This window comes from Labrus mixtus, chromosome 23 (genome assembly GCF_963584025.1).
Source record: "Labrus mixtus chromosome 23, fLabMix1.1, whole genome shotgun sequence".
Classification (NCBI taxonomy): Eukaryota; Metazoa; Chordata; class Actinopteri; order Labriformes; family Labridae; genus Labrus; species Labrus mixtus.
Genome location: NC_083634.1, coordinates 12,444,924 through 12,465,010, shown reverse-complemented (window position 1 = coordinate 12,465,010; position 20,087 = coordinate 12,444,924). Strand labels below are relative to the sequence as shown.

The following is a 20,087-nucleotide window of genomic DNA, read 5'->3' as shown; positions in this document are numbered from 1 at the left end:
CTCAAAGATTTTCAAATATTTTATTGGGAGCTTTCTGAATGAGAAGCTGTGAGTTGTTACTTCTTACCTGTACAGGATCCTTAGTAAACAATAAGCATGCCTGGTGGAGAGAAAATAAAAATTGTAATGTTAAATTGGGGATAGGATTATTACCTAATAAGGTTATCATAGCAATAATAAGGTATTATAATGATAATGTATGAAAAAAAGACTTTAAAGACACTGTTTTAAGGTTAAAAAAAATGCTAATGTTTTTGCTTTGTAACAGAAGAAGAGCCTTCCGATACACTCCCGGGATCCTTGAAAAGAACAATGGTCTGGACAGCGAGAGAGAGGACAGCGTGGACGGCCCTGTGAGCCCCGTGCCCCCTTACTTGGCAAAGACCAGCAGTTCAGAGTGGAACAGCTCAGACGACCTCACCGGACCTTTCTCTGAACAAGAAGAGACGGACACTGCTGCCCCAAACGGCCCTCTCTTGCACAACTATCCTCCACCTTTACCTCCAAAGACCTTTGGCAGCAGTCACTCTGACCCATCTGGCATCCGCACACAACCGCCGGAGGTGCCAGCACGGCTTAGCCCCCGCCATGAACCAAAAAACGGACTGTCCCCTCTGTCGCACACCACACTGCGTCGGTGGATCGAGACACCTGCCGAGCAGAGGCTTTCATCAGACACCAGCTCCAAGTCCGGGTCATCAGACCAGGACCGGAACGACCTGTCAGCTAGTGAGAGCGACGAGAGGTTACCGAGTCCAAATCCAGGACGTGATGATGGTACAGACTCCCCAGGTTTCACAGACAGGGTTCTCCCCACCACATATTTCTCTGTGGATAACTGTATGACAGACACTTATCGGGCCAAATACCATAAGAGGCCTGCTATGTATTTGAAAGCAGAGGACCATACGTCGTCAGGGGAGAGCGATGTGGAAGGGAGGGGGCTTTCTTTTCCAGATGCTCAGCCAACAGAGCCTTCAAAATCTAGAGCAGAATCAAGTAACTTATGCTATTTCTTATTTGTTGCTCATTCTATTTGGATGGCCTTAATGTTTTTTTTTTTTGTTACATTAATGCTGTTTTCCTTTTGTTTCCAGGCTACTCTACTCCTAAGACGTCTGCAAAGTGGAACCCAGTTACTCCAAAAGGACTTGATGAGCATGGTTTCCTCTAATTGATGTGGAGCATCAGCATACCCTGACCTATGATCCAGCGACTGGATGCCTACAGGAATCGTTCTGCACTATGACTGCTACACTCTGACTCCTTCGTAACAGGAATGTGAAATAGCCTTGTCATAACAGGAAAGTTGGGCCTGAACTGGATGCCAAAGAGATTGTTTTAAAAAAAAAAGGCAGGTGTCCTTAATAGCTGTCTTGCTGTTTTGGTATGAACTGCTAAAAGCTTTGAATGGAAAGTGAATTTGCACAGTAGAGAGCACCAAAAAAAGGTACAGAGACCGAAACACGCCTACAATGTTTTTGCTGTTGATTGTTTGCTCGAAAGCAAAGAGTTTGGTTTGTCAAGAATGTGTCACAAAAAGCCACTTTACCATGAAAGAGATTATATAACATGAAGAAAGAAGTTTCTTCCAGTTCTCCTCACCCTCACTCCAGGAAATGCTTTTGTTTCACTTCTCCAGTTTCAGTGTTATGAGGTGTCAACACCAGTTCTCTCTTTTTTTTTTCATTTAATAAACTTATCTTTGAAAAGTTCCTTCATCAGAAAAAGGGTACTCTTGAAGTTTAGATAGTCAGCATATTGGTCACTCTTTTTTGCACATCTTAAAAATGGATCCCAAGGATCTGTGTAATGGGAAGCTCCAGGACACCCATGTAGGTTTCCATACGAATTAGACCTAATCATAAAATTGTAACAGCAGGAAAAGTTTCAACCCAAGATTCTTGTTGGTACACACATGACCTCTGCAAATAAAAAAACGTATTTCTGGTTCTCCTTTTGTAACTCTTAATTACTTATTCACTAAATGATGTCTAAACACCAGTGTGGGTGTCCAGGAGCTCACCGGTTGTGGGTGAATTTGAGACATTGAATGTTCATTGGTTAAAAAGTATGCGGCACATTAACTCCAGGCACGTCCCTCTCTCCTAACAAATGCACACCCCATCATGCTTCAATATTTGCTGTTTTAAATGTCTTTGCACTGTATTTCTGGTTGATTCTTTTCTTTCACACTCCTGACAGGTATACACTTCAGTTGTTAGTCTTTAGTCTTTGAGTCAAATACAGATTTCTCTCCTGTTTCTTAAAAAGCTCTTAGCTCCAATTGTACATTTGTTATCTAGAGTCAGGCGAGGCTTGCTTTATTCGAGAGGGTTATTAATATAACATGTTGTAAATTTGAATGGTGAACTATTTTATGGGTCATAATGTTTTCTATTTACAACAGACTCTAATGCACAGTGCCTTTTGTACTTTTCTATGTCCTGAAGGATTAAATTGGAGCCATGATTTGTAAAAATTCTTTGATTTAGAGGAATTTTTGTAACATTTTATTTTTATTGATTAACAATTGTTAAATAAACAATTTTATTTATCCGGATCTTTGTTTCAAGCTGTGTTGTGTTAAGGAGCACAAAAGTGCAGCATGAAGCAATGCAGATCTTTAATCCTTATATAAATAGAGGGATTGGGGATATAATAGGAAAGATAGTTTGGGAAATTATATAAATTTAGCAAACCTGATAGGCATCGTCCTTACTGACTTTCTTCCTAGAATCACTGCTTTGAAACACAGTGCTTTGCCACCACCTGCTGTCATTTATTGGTACTGCACTTTCTAATTTCAAGCAGTGGCTACCCAACTATAAATACCCAGGCTGCAATCACAAGAGTTAGTTGAAGTTTTTTTGTTGTTTTTCTGCCATTCATTTATATTTTGAACATTATTTGTTTTGTGATACTTAGGCCACATTGAATTTAATTTTTTTAAAGGACCACAATTCTAAAAATGGACTTGTGATATTGCATCCTCCTTGCTCCTTGAGTGCTTCATGGAGCATTTTTCATTAATTTGTTCAAATTAACATCTGTTTTTCAATTCTCTATAATATGAACTAAAAATTCCTGCTTAATACAAGTTACTATACCTAAATCCCAGAGAGCAGGACTTCTCAAAGACAATCTGTAAGCAATACATGTAACTTACTTTGCCAATGATAGGGTCTTGCACATATCAAAATACAGTAAGTTTGTTACAGGGATAACTCAACAGAAGTCCAGCTTGTACCATGAATATAATAAAATATGGGCTGCAGTAGCTCAGCGGAGAAAATATGGAAGTTGGACTGGTAGCTGGAAAGCTGGTGCCGGTACCCCTGCTGAGCAGTGTGTAGCAGCCCAACTGTGACATCTCTCCATTATTTAATGTGAGAAGCATGTCTCAATAACAGAGTGTAAGCCAGAATATACATTAACAAAGTTTGTAAAACTAAAAAACTAAAAAAACTAAAATCTCTATGCGAGAACAGGGCCTCTAAAATAGATCGCACTAGTTTACTACATCAAGTAACTATTTTTCAAATTATTATTCTCCTCAAATGAACTTGTGTCAGCCTTTAGTTTTAAAACATATTGAATTAAACATGCTTTAAAGTGAATTATTTTAGAAGAAACTTAGACATGTTTTTGGAGCTGAGACTTATTAAAACTTGTTGAAAAAGGAGTATAATATATGACCTTTAAATTGACACCCATGAGCAAAATTGATAATGCACAGCTAAGATTATTTTCAAGAATAAGAAGTGACCAAATGATTGGAACAGGGTCACACATTTATGAATTCATTTGTACAGTTAGTTACATTGTTTGAGTCAATAATACAAATGTTTTGTGTTTGAAACAAAGTAATTTGATGATTTAAGAGTATTGTGGGTGGTCTGTCATAATATCAATGACTTTAAGTGTCTTGATAATGATCCCCTACTTTAAATGTCACCTAATCAATCTGTTATTGTGATGCTCAGAACATAAAATAAATGATCATACCTGTTTAATCCTCCAGAGGGAAGTAGAGGACTTTGTACCTAAAATAACATTGGACATTCACATTTTTTATTACTTCAACTTTAAATGTATTTTTTACGACTGACTAACTGTACATTTATATTTACTTAATCTCACACACTATCTCTGTGGACCTTTATTTTTTTTAAACAACTGCACACAAGAACTCTAGATGTTTCATACTAAAGATATAATGTCCTTCATTTTACATCGAGGGGCGGGGGGCATGCTCAAATTTTAATTTTAATCATCATTTATTTATATTATATATATAATATATTTAACATGTTTCCCCCGATAATGTCTTTGTCATCCAACATTGGCAGTGAATATAAGTCATTACAGCTATTTTAGGATTTAATTGATTCTGACAAAATACTGTAATAAAATACTACTTAAATATCTGGAACAGCTTTTTTAAGCGACATGAATAAGTGGTAATAACATTGATTTATGCTCGCAACAAAGCATAAATCAATCGCTTTGCAAGCATAAAATTGGCAGCTAGATAGAAAAACTTGAACAGAGTGAAAAAATGAATTCAACCCCACTCATTGGCATCAAATTAGGAATTCATTTGAACTGAGAGTTAGAAAACAAATCAATTTGAAGATATGATGCTGATTTAAAAAAAAATATAAATCCAGGCCAAGTCGAATTGTTACATTGCTAACTTAAGGGAGAAAAGGGACAATACATACAATGCAATGTTTTCAATATTACTGACAATGTTCTGCCATTCAGTACTCTGCACCGCATTGCATGGAGTGTCTGTCACAGTCTTGGTAATCTTAAAACTTTGCTGTCTCTTGGTGCTTGTCTGTGTGCATTTGTGAGTGTGTGCATGTGTGTGAATGTGTGCGTCGCCTCCACAATCCGTCAGAGTAGGACTCAGCCTGTCAGTGTGTGCTCCTCCTCTGCAGATGCCGTACTTCATTAGGGGCCATCAGCTGAGCTCAGTGCTCCACTGTCAGAGTCAGACTTCTGTTTTCTCATTTCTCCTCCCTTTGCACTCTTTCTCTCTCTCTCTCTCCCCTCTCTCTCTCTCTCTCTCTCTCTCTCTCGCAAACTGTCCCTCTAGCTCACTCAAATCCTTCATCCTCATATGATTTCTCACCCTGTCAACTCACCTCAGCTTTCCATCTTGCCAAAATTTCCCTTGCCCTCACTTGCACTTTCTTCTCTCCTCTTCCTCATTTTTTTCTGAACCTATCTTTTATTCAACTTTTTATTCTCTCCTTCTCCATAACTCTTGTGATTCAGAATCAATTCAACAGATAATATTCTTGCAGTGCCCATTGTGTTTTTTCAAGTAGGCTACTCATAAATCCATAATTACATGATGGAAAATATTTTTAATTATTATATTGCCTAATGTAATGCCTGCTTAACGGAAATAACATAGAAACTGTGTTAACAATTATATTAATGGATAGCATTTGAATGAAATTCTATCCAATGTGTAAATTAAAAAAATGGCGAAATAGACTCGAGTTTGTAAGCAAGACATATTAATAATATACAACAGCATTCGTTTAAAATATTTATTTTCACAGATTCTTACAAGGTTTGGTTTCGTTATATGTGTCCCTGAAGCTGTCAATTATCCATTACAGTAAATCATTACAGTTGCAATACAGCTTTTGGCCACATGTGGCTGCACTTACCAAAGAACAATTTAGATGAAAGCAAAATGATGCCCTTTTTTGGATATTGTATCTATCTCAATGAGTGTAATTGCACCGATGACTTACCTGTTTTTTTTAGAAGGCCTAACTGTGATGTTATTTCCCCTAAAATGAAAAAAATATTTCCTGTCTGTGTAGTTAATTAGTAGGCTACTTTCAATATTAGTTAGAAGAGGCCACACAAAGTCACCAAAAGTTATATTGTAGTCAATTCATGTTTTCCGAATGTAGAATTAATCGTGTGACTTCGATACATCTGACTGTGAGGTGGGCTTTACGGGGTGTTCCTGAACGCAGCAGAGCACCTGCATGCGCCAACGTCCGGCTAATTAGAAACACCTGTGAGGCAGTGTCCGGTTTGCCAGACTAATTCAACTCCAGTTCCAGCTCCAGGGACCTGTTAACCTTTTGTTTTTCGTTGCTGACTCTATGTGAAATTATAACAACAACAGACATAAAACGCACAAAAATAAGCCAACATAGGGTCGAAGAAAACGGAGATAAGTTTGGTCTAACTCATTTTAAAGACAGTCAGAGGTCAGAGACTACAAATTTCAAGACCACTTCGGCCCTGGAAAGACTTTGGCACCAATGAAAGGGAAAACAGCGACACCATCCTCAGGATTTATGCAGTCAACATTGCAAGTTTCTCCTTTGGTGAGTCCATGTTAAGTTTTGTTTGTTGTCTGTTTCGGTTCTGTGATAAACAAACAAAAAAAAAAAGTAGGCTATTCCAACTAGCAAGACTCTTATAACATTCAGCTAAAACTTGCTACTCTAAGCACTTGCTATTTAAAATATATTCAATGTTTTTAACATGTATCTATTCACCTTCCTATTTTTTGTGTAATTATCCTTTAAAATTACAATATCAAATCAAATCAGCTTTATTTATATAGCACTTTAAACACAACATTGATTGATCCAAAGTGCTGAACATTGCAGAAACAAAGCATTAAAGCATTAAAAAGTAACAGACAAGAATAACAACAATTAAAAATATAATTATATATTGTATATTGTATATTTATCTTAATTAAAATGACAAGTTATAGGCCCTATAGGCCTATATGAATGTATATGAACCTATATGATATGCAATATGCTATATGATTACAGCTTGTTCTTATAGATGAAAATAGCCTACATTATATCACTATACATATGGTGTGTAAACCCACATATCCTTGACAACATACACTTTAAATTAGTACAGAATATCTGCTTTTGGAAAAGTATTTGGGGCAGCAATATTTAGTGAGGGAAACAGGTGAATTTGAATTGTATAACTACATAAAAAACACATTTTAAAGAGCCACAAAGTAGCCACTATTGCTCATCAGACAGCATACTTTCCTCAAGAATAGCTTACATATATGTAATTCTCTTTGGTTTGGTTTTCCGAGACTTGCCATTGCACAATTTTCGCAGACAGCCTCAGATTTTTACCCCCTGTTCTTGTTTCAAGGTAATTGCTCTGACTGTAGGCCTATTATGCTTTTTGCATGCAGTGTTCGAGCACGTTGTAAAAGTCAATTTTGTTCTCCGATGAGTTTTGTTTTTGGGAGCTACTGATGCAAATACTTTTTTGTTTTTTATTTAGCTTATTCTGTAATGTAACTGCCACTTATCTTGTAGAGTCACAGCAGAAATCAGCACAGGTGTTTCAACAGCATTAATTATATAATTGTTATCATTAAGGTGAGGTAGCTTCAGGGAACTTGTGTAGTAGTTACTGTCATAACTCAGCAAATAATAGTTTCACCTGTGCTTATATAACCCTACAAAACTCAGTTGCAAAATTAAGTGGCAAACTTTGTACATAATGGAGGAAGCAAACTTTAAGCAAGAAACTGTTGCCTTCTTAAATGTGATTTATTTTCTGTCAGTGAAAGTGCTAGAGGGCTAGCATGCTCCTGCTACTACCTGTAAATGCAATACAATGCAGAAGCACTGTTTGCTATTACAAAGTTTGAGATAAGTACTGTAGGTTCTTACCAAAATGGATAAGGACTGTGTACGATCCATCCTTCGGCATAGGTGTGTGTACTTCTCAACTACACTAGAGCTCAAGCTTAAGGCAATAGAAAGGTGTGAATCTGCTTTTGTGTTTAGTGAAAAACCTGTTGCACTCGGGTTGTATTCATGTCTTGTTGCTGTCGTATTGTTTTATGCAGAAAAACTTGATTTCCCTGATCTGTTGCTGTAGGTTGCAACAACAACAACAATGAATTTCCGGCTGCAAGTTTAACATTTTTATTGCTGACATATTTTCACCTGTGAGGTAAAGGTTTTAATTATATGTCACATTTAAGTGGATCGACAAAGTGGTTATAGGTTTGTGAGTGACAGATTCATTTTGTTGTCTGCCATTTTAGTTTGTAGAGGATTTGTTGTGTGCCTATGTACTGCTTTCTAAAATAGCAGTCCTTATTGAACTTTAATGTCCATAATAGTAGTTTAACATATATTTTAAAGTTGAAGCTCAACTGCATAAAATATTTAATGTGTGTTTGTTTTAATTCAGTGCATATTTTATTCAACTTTATGTAGCCTATTCCTTTCCAAACATTTCTATTCTGATATGTCTTGTCTGTATCTCTTCCTTAGACCCCCTGTGTCCTATTGCACACACACACACACACACACACACACACAGACACACAGACACACAGACACACAGACATGCACATAGCCTGGGGGTTTCTGTTCTTGTTTTCATCCTGACAAGCTGTAGGAGCAGGATTATGGGTAGGGCCCCTCTACTTGGGGCAGATTTCACACAGAATAGTGTGAAATCTGATTGCTTTGGAATATTTGAAAAATAGGTTCCTTTAAGGTTGGTGGAATTCTAAAAACGAGCAGCTGAGATGAGAAGATGATTTACAGTGGTAAGGTGTAGTCTGTTCCAGGTTTTTTTTTTTAATCAATGTTCAGACTTGAGTTTAATAGAGGATGGAGGGATGAAGTAGCAGGGTGCATTGGTTACGGTTGCTTCCCAGCATCTTCTTTGCAAGTTTGAATTGTCATGCTATACTATTTACCTAAAGAAAGGAGATATTTTTGTTTAAATAGTCAAGAGCTAGTTTTCACAAAACATAGTTTTCTATGTTTACAGTCTTACATATTGTCTTTTTGTAGGATATAGCATTTGCAAATATGCTCCAGAAACGCTTTTCAAAATATCTTTACTAATTATACTGAGGAAGATAGTTGATGACACATGTGGCATTACCATAATTGATCACTAGGGGGCATTAAAGCATTGTGTTTTTGTTCCTTCCAGCCTGAGGTTGTTTGGCAAAGCCCTCTTGGCAGTTTCCATCACTTCCATTATGAGCTTCTTCCACTTACCTGCATGAAACAAAATCACTACGATGATTGTACAGTGCAAAGAAATGGTTGCACAAGAGTGAAAGGGAAGAGCTGTCTTTTGGGAAATAAAAGAGTAGACATAGCACAATGTATGTTGGGGCTGCAGGAGGTAGATGTGCCACACACGCAGGAAACATGTTGAGATTAATCACCTAAAGCCTATCTCATGTCTTATTGGAAAAAGTGCACTGACAGAGGTTGAGGCTTCAGCGCCACATGCTTTACAGTGTCACATGGACATTTTTGTTGTATGCTTCACATGCTTGATGCCTTCCCATCTGCCTCTTGTCTGTCTGTACTTCTCTATAATTCTGTTGTTTGATATTTCTAATAAATCTCTGCATTTTTTTTTATTCAACCAAATATGGTCTTCCATGTCAACATGATGCTGCTCTGTTTGTTTAGCTTTGTTGCATTCTCCATGCCTGTTCACCTGCAATAAACTCCTATAAGCTGTGTCACCTGCAACAAATCCATATCATGTGATAAGGAAGTTAAGACACTTAAAGCTAGTACCAGGATGAGAATAAAAGACAAATGTGCAGCGCAAAAGACTGAATTTGAAACATGTTTTTCATTAATAAGTGCTTTTTGTGAACTTTTTCTCACTCTGACTTTTGAGTGTTTCTAATTGCAATTTTAGAAATTCTAATCCTTCCTTTAGCTGAGAAAACAGTTTTTTTCTTCCATCCATAATCTTCGTGCTTCTCCAAAGGCTGTGCTGATTGCATATTGGTGCTTCGACCCAGATAGAACCTTTATAAAAACTGATTTGGAAAACTGTTCATTTCCTTTGTTTTGCAAAGTTAGTAACATTAAACCATAAATATTCCAAAAATGATGTAAACTGCCTTGCCTTTAAAAGGCAATGTGTGACTGTGTGCTAAAGTTTGAGGTAGAATATGTTTTGCCTTGATTAGTTACTCTGACTAAATGCTCTTTCTGCTTGTTGTTGTTGTTGTTGTTGGTTGTTATGAATTAGTTTAGATTATCTATCTACTTCAGGTACTAAATGTTATTTGAAATCAATTATGTAAATGCTTGACTAATACTGCCAGAAAAGGTTCTTTGACAAGGACCAAAGTTATGGCATGTATCCTTCTTTTACTCCCTCTGTATGACGTGAAATAATTGTGTTTTGAGCAACAAGTCCTTTTAAAATGAAGGTACAGACGTGTGCCACAAATGTATTATTTACATTTTGTTAAAGTGAATTGGTGAATTGATATCTTCTTTGATATAATTTATATAATCTTGTGAAATTTATGCTGCACCTTTACTGAATTGCAGTAGAAGGACTTTTTTTTTAAAGTTTATTTTTTGGCTTTTATGCCATTGTTTTAGAGACAGGACAGTGGATAGAGACATCACATGCGGAGTAGGAGCCACAGGTTGAAATCGCACCCTGGCCATCTGCCTTGAGGACTATGGCCTCTGTACGCGCACTAACCACGAGGCTACCGGCGCCCCAGAAGTACGCCATTGTTATTTGAAATAAAAAAATATTATGCATTGATAATGTTTAAAGTTTGAAAACATTGACATTTTTGGTTGTTTATTGGAGTCAGACAAACAAAGAGGCCATATATGGTGTAATTACTCACTCATCAGTGGGTGGCAACCACATCCTCAGTTCTAACTGCCTTAGATGATTGAGTAAACACGGGTTTGGGTAGAAGCTTTCTGGAAAGAGGACTCAGTGGCTTGTGCCTGCGAGCAGAAATGGGGCGTGACGTATTGTATCTCTGTACATCTAGGAGCGTTGCTTTTGCTGTCTCCCTGGAAACCATTACTGCGCTGTCACTCGCAGGCGGTCTGTCATGGATTCAGGTGGAAACACAAGCATCTTAGTGTGCCAGGGAAAATGGAAGGCAAAGTAGAAGTGGGGGGTTGTGGGGGTGGGGGGTGTTTGCAAATGGCTCTGAAGTCTGCAGGCTTAAAAGTGTTGATAACCGTGGATTAGCTCTGCCTTTTCCCTCAAGCAGCTTTAACTGTGTGGTCTCTTTCTCTTCAACCTTGCTTCTTTTGTCTGTATTTACATACAGTGTGCAGAACTGCATACTGTGTGCACAAAGGGAACTTTGAAGATGTGTTTAAGACTTTTGTTTAAACTGAATCATATAATTTATTTCTTGAATTATTTACTGTCATTTCACATGTTTTCTACATGTATTAAACCGCTTATTCATTTACATACAATTTAAGATGGTCAACGTGGCTTGAATTACTTTTAAATTAGTCTTTAAAAGCAGCATAGCGTGATGTCAAGGAGAGAAAGCAACCTTATCTTTAATGCTTGTTTAAACAGACCATGGATGCATTTAATGTGTAATCTCTACCATCCACTCCTCATGTATTTGTGTGAACAGCTTTAGTTGCAAGGATCAGTTGATTGACATTGGGAAGGCAGACACAATTATTGCTCTCCCAGGCCTTTAGTATTCAGAGGAATGGTGTTTTGTTTTATAGTTTCTGCTGCTAGTGGTGTGCGATATAACAATCTTAGACCGTGAAGGATTAGAAGGTGTTGACGATTTGCCAAAGCAGGAAGATCATGCTGCAGTTTATGCTCCCACACAGGCACGTCTCCCTCTCCTCATTTGCTCTGCAACGGAGCGGGATTCATTACCAAAAATGAAAACGAAACTTAAGAGTCAGTCTGTAAAAATAACTCAGTTATATGCAACTGTTTGAGATTTTTCCAAATCGACAGGGCTCGAGAAACGGTTATTTGCAGAGTTTGCGTAGTTCAGGTTTGAACTTCGGGTGGCGACTCAACAAACTATTTAACGAGCCAGACAGATGTTTACGCGCCCATCTCTACTGTACCTGCTGCAAATCATTTAGCTGATGCTCTAGTGTTCTTAGACTGTCAAAGCGCAAAGCATTATTTTCTCTTGGCTTGGAATATGATTGCTAACACTGCAGTCGTTTAGCTGGTGCTAACATAAAGAAGTAGTTTGCATATATTTTACACAGTTATTGTCATTAAGAGGCTTAATGAAACAAATATACAGCCACAAAAAGTGCATAGAAATTCTAATCAGTTTGATACAACACAACTTCCCCACTAACAGTGCTATGATTGATTGTGCCTCTATACTTTGCTTGAATGCTTTTGGGCGTCAACTATGTGTGATCAGAGTTGTCCCTTTGCAAATGGCCCAAATCCCATTGCTCATCTCAAGTACTTCCAGCAAAGAGAAGATACCCTTGTAATCATGCACATCATAAACAACTTAATTTTCATTAAGCCTCTTTACGCTTTATGGTAAATTTAATTTAGATGATCCTATGATTAATGTTCTCAGCTGACGATACTTAAGAGGGACTGCGGGATAACATACTGCTTTCAGCACTGTCAAGGAATACACATAGGAGACAGGTTTGTGCAGCAATGCATACCATGTTATATGTTCAGATTTAGAGAGAAAATTAATATATAGTTGGAAATGGGCCTTCATTACATTGAAAAATATGCAACATGCAACAATAACATTTTGACAAGATGCAGGCCCTGAAATTCATTTTCCAAGCAGGGGTAGGGGATTTTATTTTTAAGCTAAACCATTACCCTTAAGAGTTTTTAAATGGTTGTGAAAGACACTGGACGTAACAATGATGCCTGTGGAAAGAAACAATGAAATAATACTTATTTATAGTCGTGTTAATGCTTGTCAACGCATGGATCAACATAATTATTGTTTTTTACTCTCATCTTAGGGTAAATTTTAATATTAGGTTTGTATTTATATCAAATGTGTTTTTTCCTCAAAATTAATTTAGTTTTTGCGACAAACAACTTTAACCTGCTCATCTTATCCACGTACGCACAGTACGCCTCTTGATTTGAAAAGTTCCACTTGATATTCCGTTATTTATAGCAGTAGTACATTAACACTGTTATAATAAAGCCATGAGAAGCTTTAGTTTTAATAATTGATGCATTTACAGTAAAAGAGGGATTAACGTACCGTGGACCTGTTGTGTACCCCTCTCTCTCTGAAGCTGATGTGATTCTGCTCTGTCTTATCTCTTTGCAGGAGTCGAGAGGGATTTTTTTTTGAAAAATGGGAGTTTTGTTATGTTGCAGAGCCACCCCGCGCTCATCCTACACTGATAGTGTCATGTTCATATGCTTATTTCTAGGGAAAAGTACAAGTCAATACTCTTTGACATTTGACAAAACTGTGCACTCAAACACGTGCACACATAAAGATGGATCACAACCCCGGCTGCTGTCATCAAATTAATTCATTTTGAATTTCACAAATATGACCTGTGATTGCTGGTTGTCAGTAGGGGAGGGGGGTGAGGGGGGTCAGTCAGCTGCTGATACATGAAATGATTGGGAGAGTGCAGCGTGTTCCCATTATCTTGTCCCTTGCATTGTAATTATCACTCCTGCTCTCTCTGCACCACTGCTCCCATCTCTCCTCGCCATTGTAATCGTGATTGACTGGTGCGGCGGCCAAAACAGCGCAGTCTGAAAAGGCATCAGACACACATCTCATAACCGCCCTGCCATTTGATCTTCTCCTCCTCCTTCACACTGACTGCTCCTCCATCTCTCCATCCCTCTTGTTTTCAGGCTGAAGGGAAGTGGCAGCCAGACGATAAGAAAACATGCTTGTAGATGAGTACAGATTCGACATGCCAGAAGCACGTTATTCAGTGTTTTCTTATTGGGTGTGATTGAATATAATTACAGTTTATGTTTAACCCATGCATGATTTGATCATTCATGTATTCAGTAGTGTGGAGGGATGCGATAATGTCTTTGTACATGACATGATTGTAACACCTATCTTAATTTGAAGGTGTTTCTATACAATATTTTCCTACTTAATTCCTGTTAGACATCTGGGCTTGAGAACTGGCTGATACCATAATGCCCTCCTGATACTAATATGACAGAAAAAACAACATTGGTGAAAAACCTTGATTGCCAACAAATTGATATGTCTGACTAACATTGCACTTTCTGCTAGCACCACACAGTAATTGTCACACAATAATTTACCTTAAACTATTAGATTGTTTGGGGCTATTGCTAAAAGGGATACCTCATTTTAGGCTGTATCAGAGACTGATACAGGATAGTGGTATTGGGATAGCTCTAGCCCTACTTGCAGCCATACACATTGCTGGTGAGAATGAAATCATAAACAGACTCAATGATTTTTGGACATACTTTCAGTACTATTGACACTATCTGCTCAGTTTCCCTCAAGTTAGAATTTTGGCCTTAAGTTTTCCAGGTGGGTTGAAATGCCAGACAGTGTCTTGTTCTGCGACAGGTCTGAATGATACACCTTGTCAGAGAGGGAAGTTCATCAGCAGCCACTGAGAGTGCCATCGATTGAGCTGCCCTGAGCCCGCCAGGTAATGGATTGGATTTATCCCTCTCTGGAAAAGGCTTGTGCTCAGACATACACAAGTGCACATGCGCACATGAACCCACACACAAACACACAGATTAGATTTGAGCTCTCTACACATATCTATGTTTATTTTACACAGTCAAGCAACTACACATTTCACACATACATAGCACACATTGCACATTGTGTTTGTCTACACAACACACACTGTCAGTCTGCTTGAAACTTGTGACATTCAGAAGACATTTAGACAGTTGGGATCAAAGGCAGTGATGTATTGTCAGCAGCTGCATGGATAGGGAAAAAACAAGACAAGGAGATAGTAGTTTGATAGATATCAGGACATTTGTCAGGCATCTGTCTGCTTATTTTGGGAGTGAGAGATGTGTATCATCAAACCCATATTTTTGGGAGTAAAAACGGAATAAAGTTGATGGAAGATGTCTTTGATGTGGAGGAGGCACAGCAGCAGCTCAACATGTTCCCTCTGTTTTTCTTGTGTTTTTTTGTGGCCGGGCTTTTCCAAACAAATATTTAGCAAATCATCATCAATAAATCCTTTCAAGAGCTATTTAAGCATTTCAAGTCTCATTATGGTGACAAGGGTAAACAGATTGGAGGATGTAAAACACTCGATTAAAGTGGCAGTCTAGTTGCATCTCTACATTTTAAAGAGGCAATGCATCATGAATGTGTCCAGCAAAAGACGAGCATAGTTGAAGAGAGAACTAATTAGACTAATCTTTTTGCCAGGAGGTTCACCTATAATGGATATAATCTATGGAATGTAACAAGATTCAAAAAACGCTTAGTGGCAATCCATCTTTCCTTTTGCCTCAAAGCAATGTTGTGTAAGTTTGTGTGTGCAGATTTGGATATCTGAGTTTTCCCACCCATTTTAAAAGCTTTCGTTAATGTAGGGATTTGCAGAATTCTACATTTTAAACTCTGTTGTTCATGTTTATTGATAAGCACAGCAATGTTTGTCAATGTTATGCGTCGTGTAACTCCTTAACAAAATGGCTTTGTCAAATGTATTCCACCTTAAGCTCAACGTGTTGAGAACAAATGATGGTAATAGTTGCATTTCAAAAGATACTTGAAAGACTAAACTGAAAAAATGACATGATTAAGGAGCAATGGGGCAGCAACCTTTCCTTGAATCTGACAGACTGATGCTGTACATTAAGTAAAGTCTTAGGCCAATGAAGCCCACCTTTTAACTGTTATCAATATGTTGTTATCTTAATAGGAATAAAAAAAACTCCAATATAATTATATTTTACTTGAAATCCTATCAACCTGATACTCCTTGTGTAATATTTAAGTCACTTTTTAAAGACAAGAAAATTCCAAGTGTTATTATATCTACATATGACTAAACACTCTCTGATTTTCAAATACAGATGGTTGTGGTCAAAGTTGTGGTTACTGGTTCAGAACCTCCGCTGTCCTTGCTAATGAGTCTGTGTGGCTGAAGCATCTGTCTGGATGTCTTAATGTAGCTCGCCATTTGGAGAATGTCATCCGCCGTCTGGCCTCTAGCCACCAGTCAAGTCTCCCTCTGTAGGGTTAACATTATAATTAGTCTACTATCAAAACATCCTGAGAGGTTCACTTTACTTTGTGCTGACCATGACCTTTCAAAAGTGCCATTTTATACCTATGGAAGTTATTATTTCTAATGTTCAAATTTAAACAGAAGAGAGGGGAAAGTGTGATGATGGATCAAACATATAAGAGCCTTCCTGTTGTAGTAGAACTTCAGGAACACCCTTTACAGGGATGATTGAAGTGACATTATTCAAAGTTTTGTAAGTGCTCCAAAGTGTCTGTAATGTCAGAGTCACAGGTTGGTTGTCCGTGTTTAACAGAAGTAGTCATGCCACTGTCAATTATTCCAAAGTGTGTTACGTATCTCTGTAATTTCTAAGTGCATTATGTAAAATTATTATGGTTGCAATGGATGGTTTGGTTAAAAAAAAATCAATCGATTCATTTCCTGCTTGGAGTGAGCCCATGAAAGTTGCAATTATTACAGTTTGAGACTTTCCTGGAGCCACCGAGCCGGCATCCAGATTTCAAACTGTTACAGTAAAGGGCTCTCTGGGAGCCTTTTTCACTCTATGGAAATCAGAAAAACTAAGAGAAAATACAGGCAACTCTGCATAAAAGCTAATGAAGCACCCACGTTCCCGCTGTCGCAAGGTAATGAGTGTACTTAGCTCGAAGGGAAAGGACATCTCCAAAGGGTTTTCAGTGTGTGCCCACTTCCCCAAGTGCTTAATCATGGTGCTTGATTATGAGCAGCCATTAGACGCCTGTGAGTCAGCCGCACTCAAACACTGCAAGGAATTATGGTGTGCTTGATTGAATTCAACATTCTTTGCCCCTGGTGTATGAGAGCTTGCCAGAAGATGGCAAAAAGCCCCCTGTATTGGTGTATCACTTCAAGCAAGCATACAGGCCGTGTTTGAAGTGTGCTTGTGAATAGATGCATTGTACCTCATGAAACTGACTTGCAACACGATCTGACTCAGTTACGTTTCGCACTCTGAAGATTAAACACAAGCAGAAGCTGCTCAGTAGTTTTTTATTTAAGCTCTTTAAATTCCAAACGAAGCCAGCTCTAGGGTAAAAAGTATTTCTTTGCATTGAATTTGAAACTTTAAATATGTTATTTGAAGGAATTTAAGTTTGGATTTCATAACAAAGTGGTTTCTGTAATCCCATGTTGGAAAGGAAAGATCGTTGAAATGAAGCGGCTTCGTTAATAGCTGTACACTAGTTGTGCAACAGTTTTTATTCTGTTACTAACTTCATGCAGATCATAAGATATTATTTTATTGCTGTCAGATTTTATAGTCATCTTTTTGTAAAAAAAAATAAACGATTTTAAACCACTTGAACAAAAGTTTTGATTGAACTGATTCAAACGTTTGTCTCTTGAAACCTATTCTTCATTAGCTGACCCTAAGGCACTCACTTAAAGAGGACATATTATTCCCCTTTTCCACCTTTTCAAACAGTCCCCTGTGGTTTACATGAAACATCTGTGCTGCTTTGGTCAAAATATAACACAAATCAAGCACCAGAGGAGGATTGTGACCCTGTATAAAAACCAGCTCTCTCAGAAAGTGTCGGTGACGGTAGACACTATCCAAATATATGATCATAAACACTGTAAAAGTGGGGTTTTCCCCTTAAATACTATCTCACTGATTTCCCCCAATTCAAAATCTTTAGGTCTCTCCTCTTGGAGCTTATGAATGTCATTTTTTTTAGAAGGGGTAATATTATGTGTCAGATTGATTTGGCTTTTAAAACTCTGTTGTTTCCCTAAATTACTCAATGAATTTAGATAAAAGTAAAAATGAATTTCAAGTGGCTCAGTTACTTTCTCAATATTGACAGAGAGTATTAAAAGCACAACTATTTTATATTTTAGCAGTCCCCTATCTAGTTAAAATATACAACACAAAAGACAAAACTAGACCACCCCATTGCTAATGTCCTCGTACTGCTTTTCCTCTTTTGGCTTTTGCATCCTTACTTTACCTCTCTCAGCTTTTTTTCCCTTTAGATTCTGCTCAGGCCTTCCTCTTTTTCATCACCAGAGCTTTAAGTATCTTTGCCAAGGAGTGGTAAGAATCTCCCTTTGCCTTTTAATCCATTAGCACTCCCCGTTCCTCATCCCATCTTGTGATCCCTCTGTCCCTTTCTCCTTTGTCTCTCTCGTCGCGGCACTGTGTCACCGGGCACACCTGCTTCATCCAGCTGTCAATTACAGCTCAGAATTACAGACTGGCACCCAATTAGGGTCCGCCTCATGCACTGGCCCACGCTGGTAATGAGTTTCCCCAGTCATTGATCAAAGTCACAATCACACTCAGCCCCAGAGTTTCCCAATTAATTTTCCTTTTTATTTTTTTCTATCATGAGAGCATCTTTGTTGAGTGGCCTGAGACTGTCTGTCTCTATGATGTATGTACTGTATATTGATATTCCAAAGCAGCAAAATTTGCCAACCAAGAGACAATCAAATTTAAGTGTTATGTGTTTATTACTGTTTTTAAATCAGATATTTTTAAGGGAATTTAAAGTTGCTTGTAAAAGTTGTTTCCCACCATTTTGAGGTCATAGAGGAGGGTAACTAAAATGCTAACAAAAGCAGGGAGATGTTTAACAGATGAGCAAATACATTTCTTCCACATTTTAGAAAATGGATTGTCAGCATATTATGTGATTTTAAAAGCACATGCTGCTGCAGAGGACATTTTTGCCATTGTACTGCACAAATATCCATAAATTTGACATCTGTGTATTTTTCCTTATCCAACAAACTTATCAAACTCCTTGGGCTGTTGCTGCAGATCATTTAATAGAGCTCTCATCTGAGCAGGGCTCCATGTACATCTACTTCTCATTATGCAAGTGTCAAGACTTGAGTAGTGGGCTTCCTGGCAAATAATAGTGGAATGACATTGCTTGTTTGTTTTCCCTTAGATGTGAAATGCACTGAAGCAGGAGGGAAGTATGCCGCGGGAGGGGTGGAGTGTAGATGAGAGTAAAAGAACAAGCTGAGCATGGTCGCACAGTGTTGAGAGCAGCTACGCACAGGTTTCTGTGACTGACACGGGGCTGTAGATGGAAACCCCCCAGTCACATTTTCCTGTCTCCATGAAATTGCCTCAGTGATATTGAGACAGTCTGTAGTCTTATTCTTCTTCTCCATATTCATTCGAGCAGTTATAGTGTGCCCTGTCTCTTCACTGTTTCAGATAACTTATTCTAATTAATCTAGCGAGGTTTCGGGAGAAACTATAGGAAACGTCAAATGTTTGAGTTTGAAATAAGGACTCTGATCCAGCAAAGATAGCAATCTTGTGGTGACGACAAGGTAATGAATGAATTTTGGTTCATGGCTCAGCAGTGAGGAGAACCAGGTTGAGTAATGAGAAAAGGAAACTGTGATAATGGAAATCTAAATGATTAAAGTGTGTGTTTGCATGAGGTGGGATGGGGATAGTGTGGCATAGACTTGAAGGGGGATTCGGGTAGTGTGGTAGCATTCACAATTTGTAGCAAAAATAGTTCTGTGTTAGCTTTGAAAGTAAAACTCAATGGTTGCAGGCTGAATTGCAGTAATGGCAATTTACTAATGAATATGATATATTGCGTGTTTAAAAGGTACCATTTGAAATAGGGCTGACTATTGGCGAGGACCTCATGATATGATACACATCACGATACATTGGTCACATATACAGTATATGTATATGAAATAAATTATGATTGCTTGTGATTATTTAAATTTCAAATTGTCTAGAAATGTTTAGAAAAACCATAACCCTATTTAAATTACAGTTGGTTAAATATCATGCATTGACTAACTTGTATTAATGTTTGTATACATATTACTGTTATCAGCTCAACATGCTTTGCTTAATCTCTTTTCTCCACACACACAGACGCTCACACACACTGCAGCCTGTAGCCTCACTTAGCTGCTGCAGCAGCTTCTCCCACACCACCTCTCTTTTCCTCTTTACCTGTAAACTGTTCTGTTGGCAATATTCATAAACAGGAACTGTAACTTTGCATAGCTAATATT

General features: G+C 37.9%; 1 protein-coding gene across 3 annotated transcripts in view; it reads left to right on the top strand.

The window, feature by feature from the left end:
* Positions 1 to 2,563, top strand: part of LOC132958084 (inactive ubiquitin carboxyl-terminal hydrolase 53-like) — a 32,630-nt gene extending 30,067 nt beyond the window's left edge. For 2 of the 3 annotated variants that reach the window (XM_061030689.1, XM_061030690.1), the window contains exons 16-17: positions 269 to 999; positions 1,098 to 2,563. In XM_061030689.1, coding sequence (XP_060886672.1) covers positions 269 to 999; positions 1,098 to 1,174 — 808 coding nt within the window. In that variant the 3' untranslated portion in view covers positions 1,175 to 2,563. The remainder of the gene's footprint in view (positions 1 to 268; positions 1,000 to 1,097) is intronic. The other variant, XM_061030691.1, reaches the window with a different exon arrangement.
* Positions 2,564 to 20,087: the final 17,524 nt, after the last annotated feature.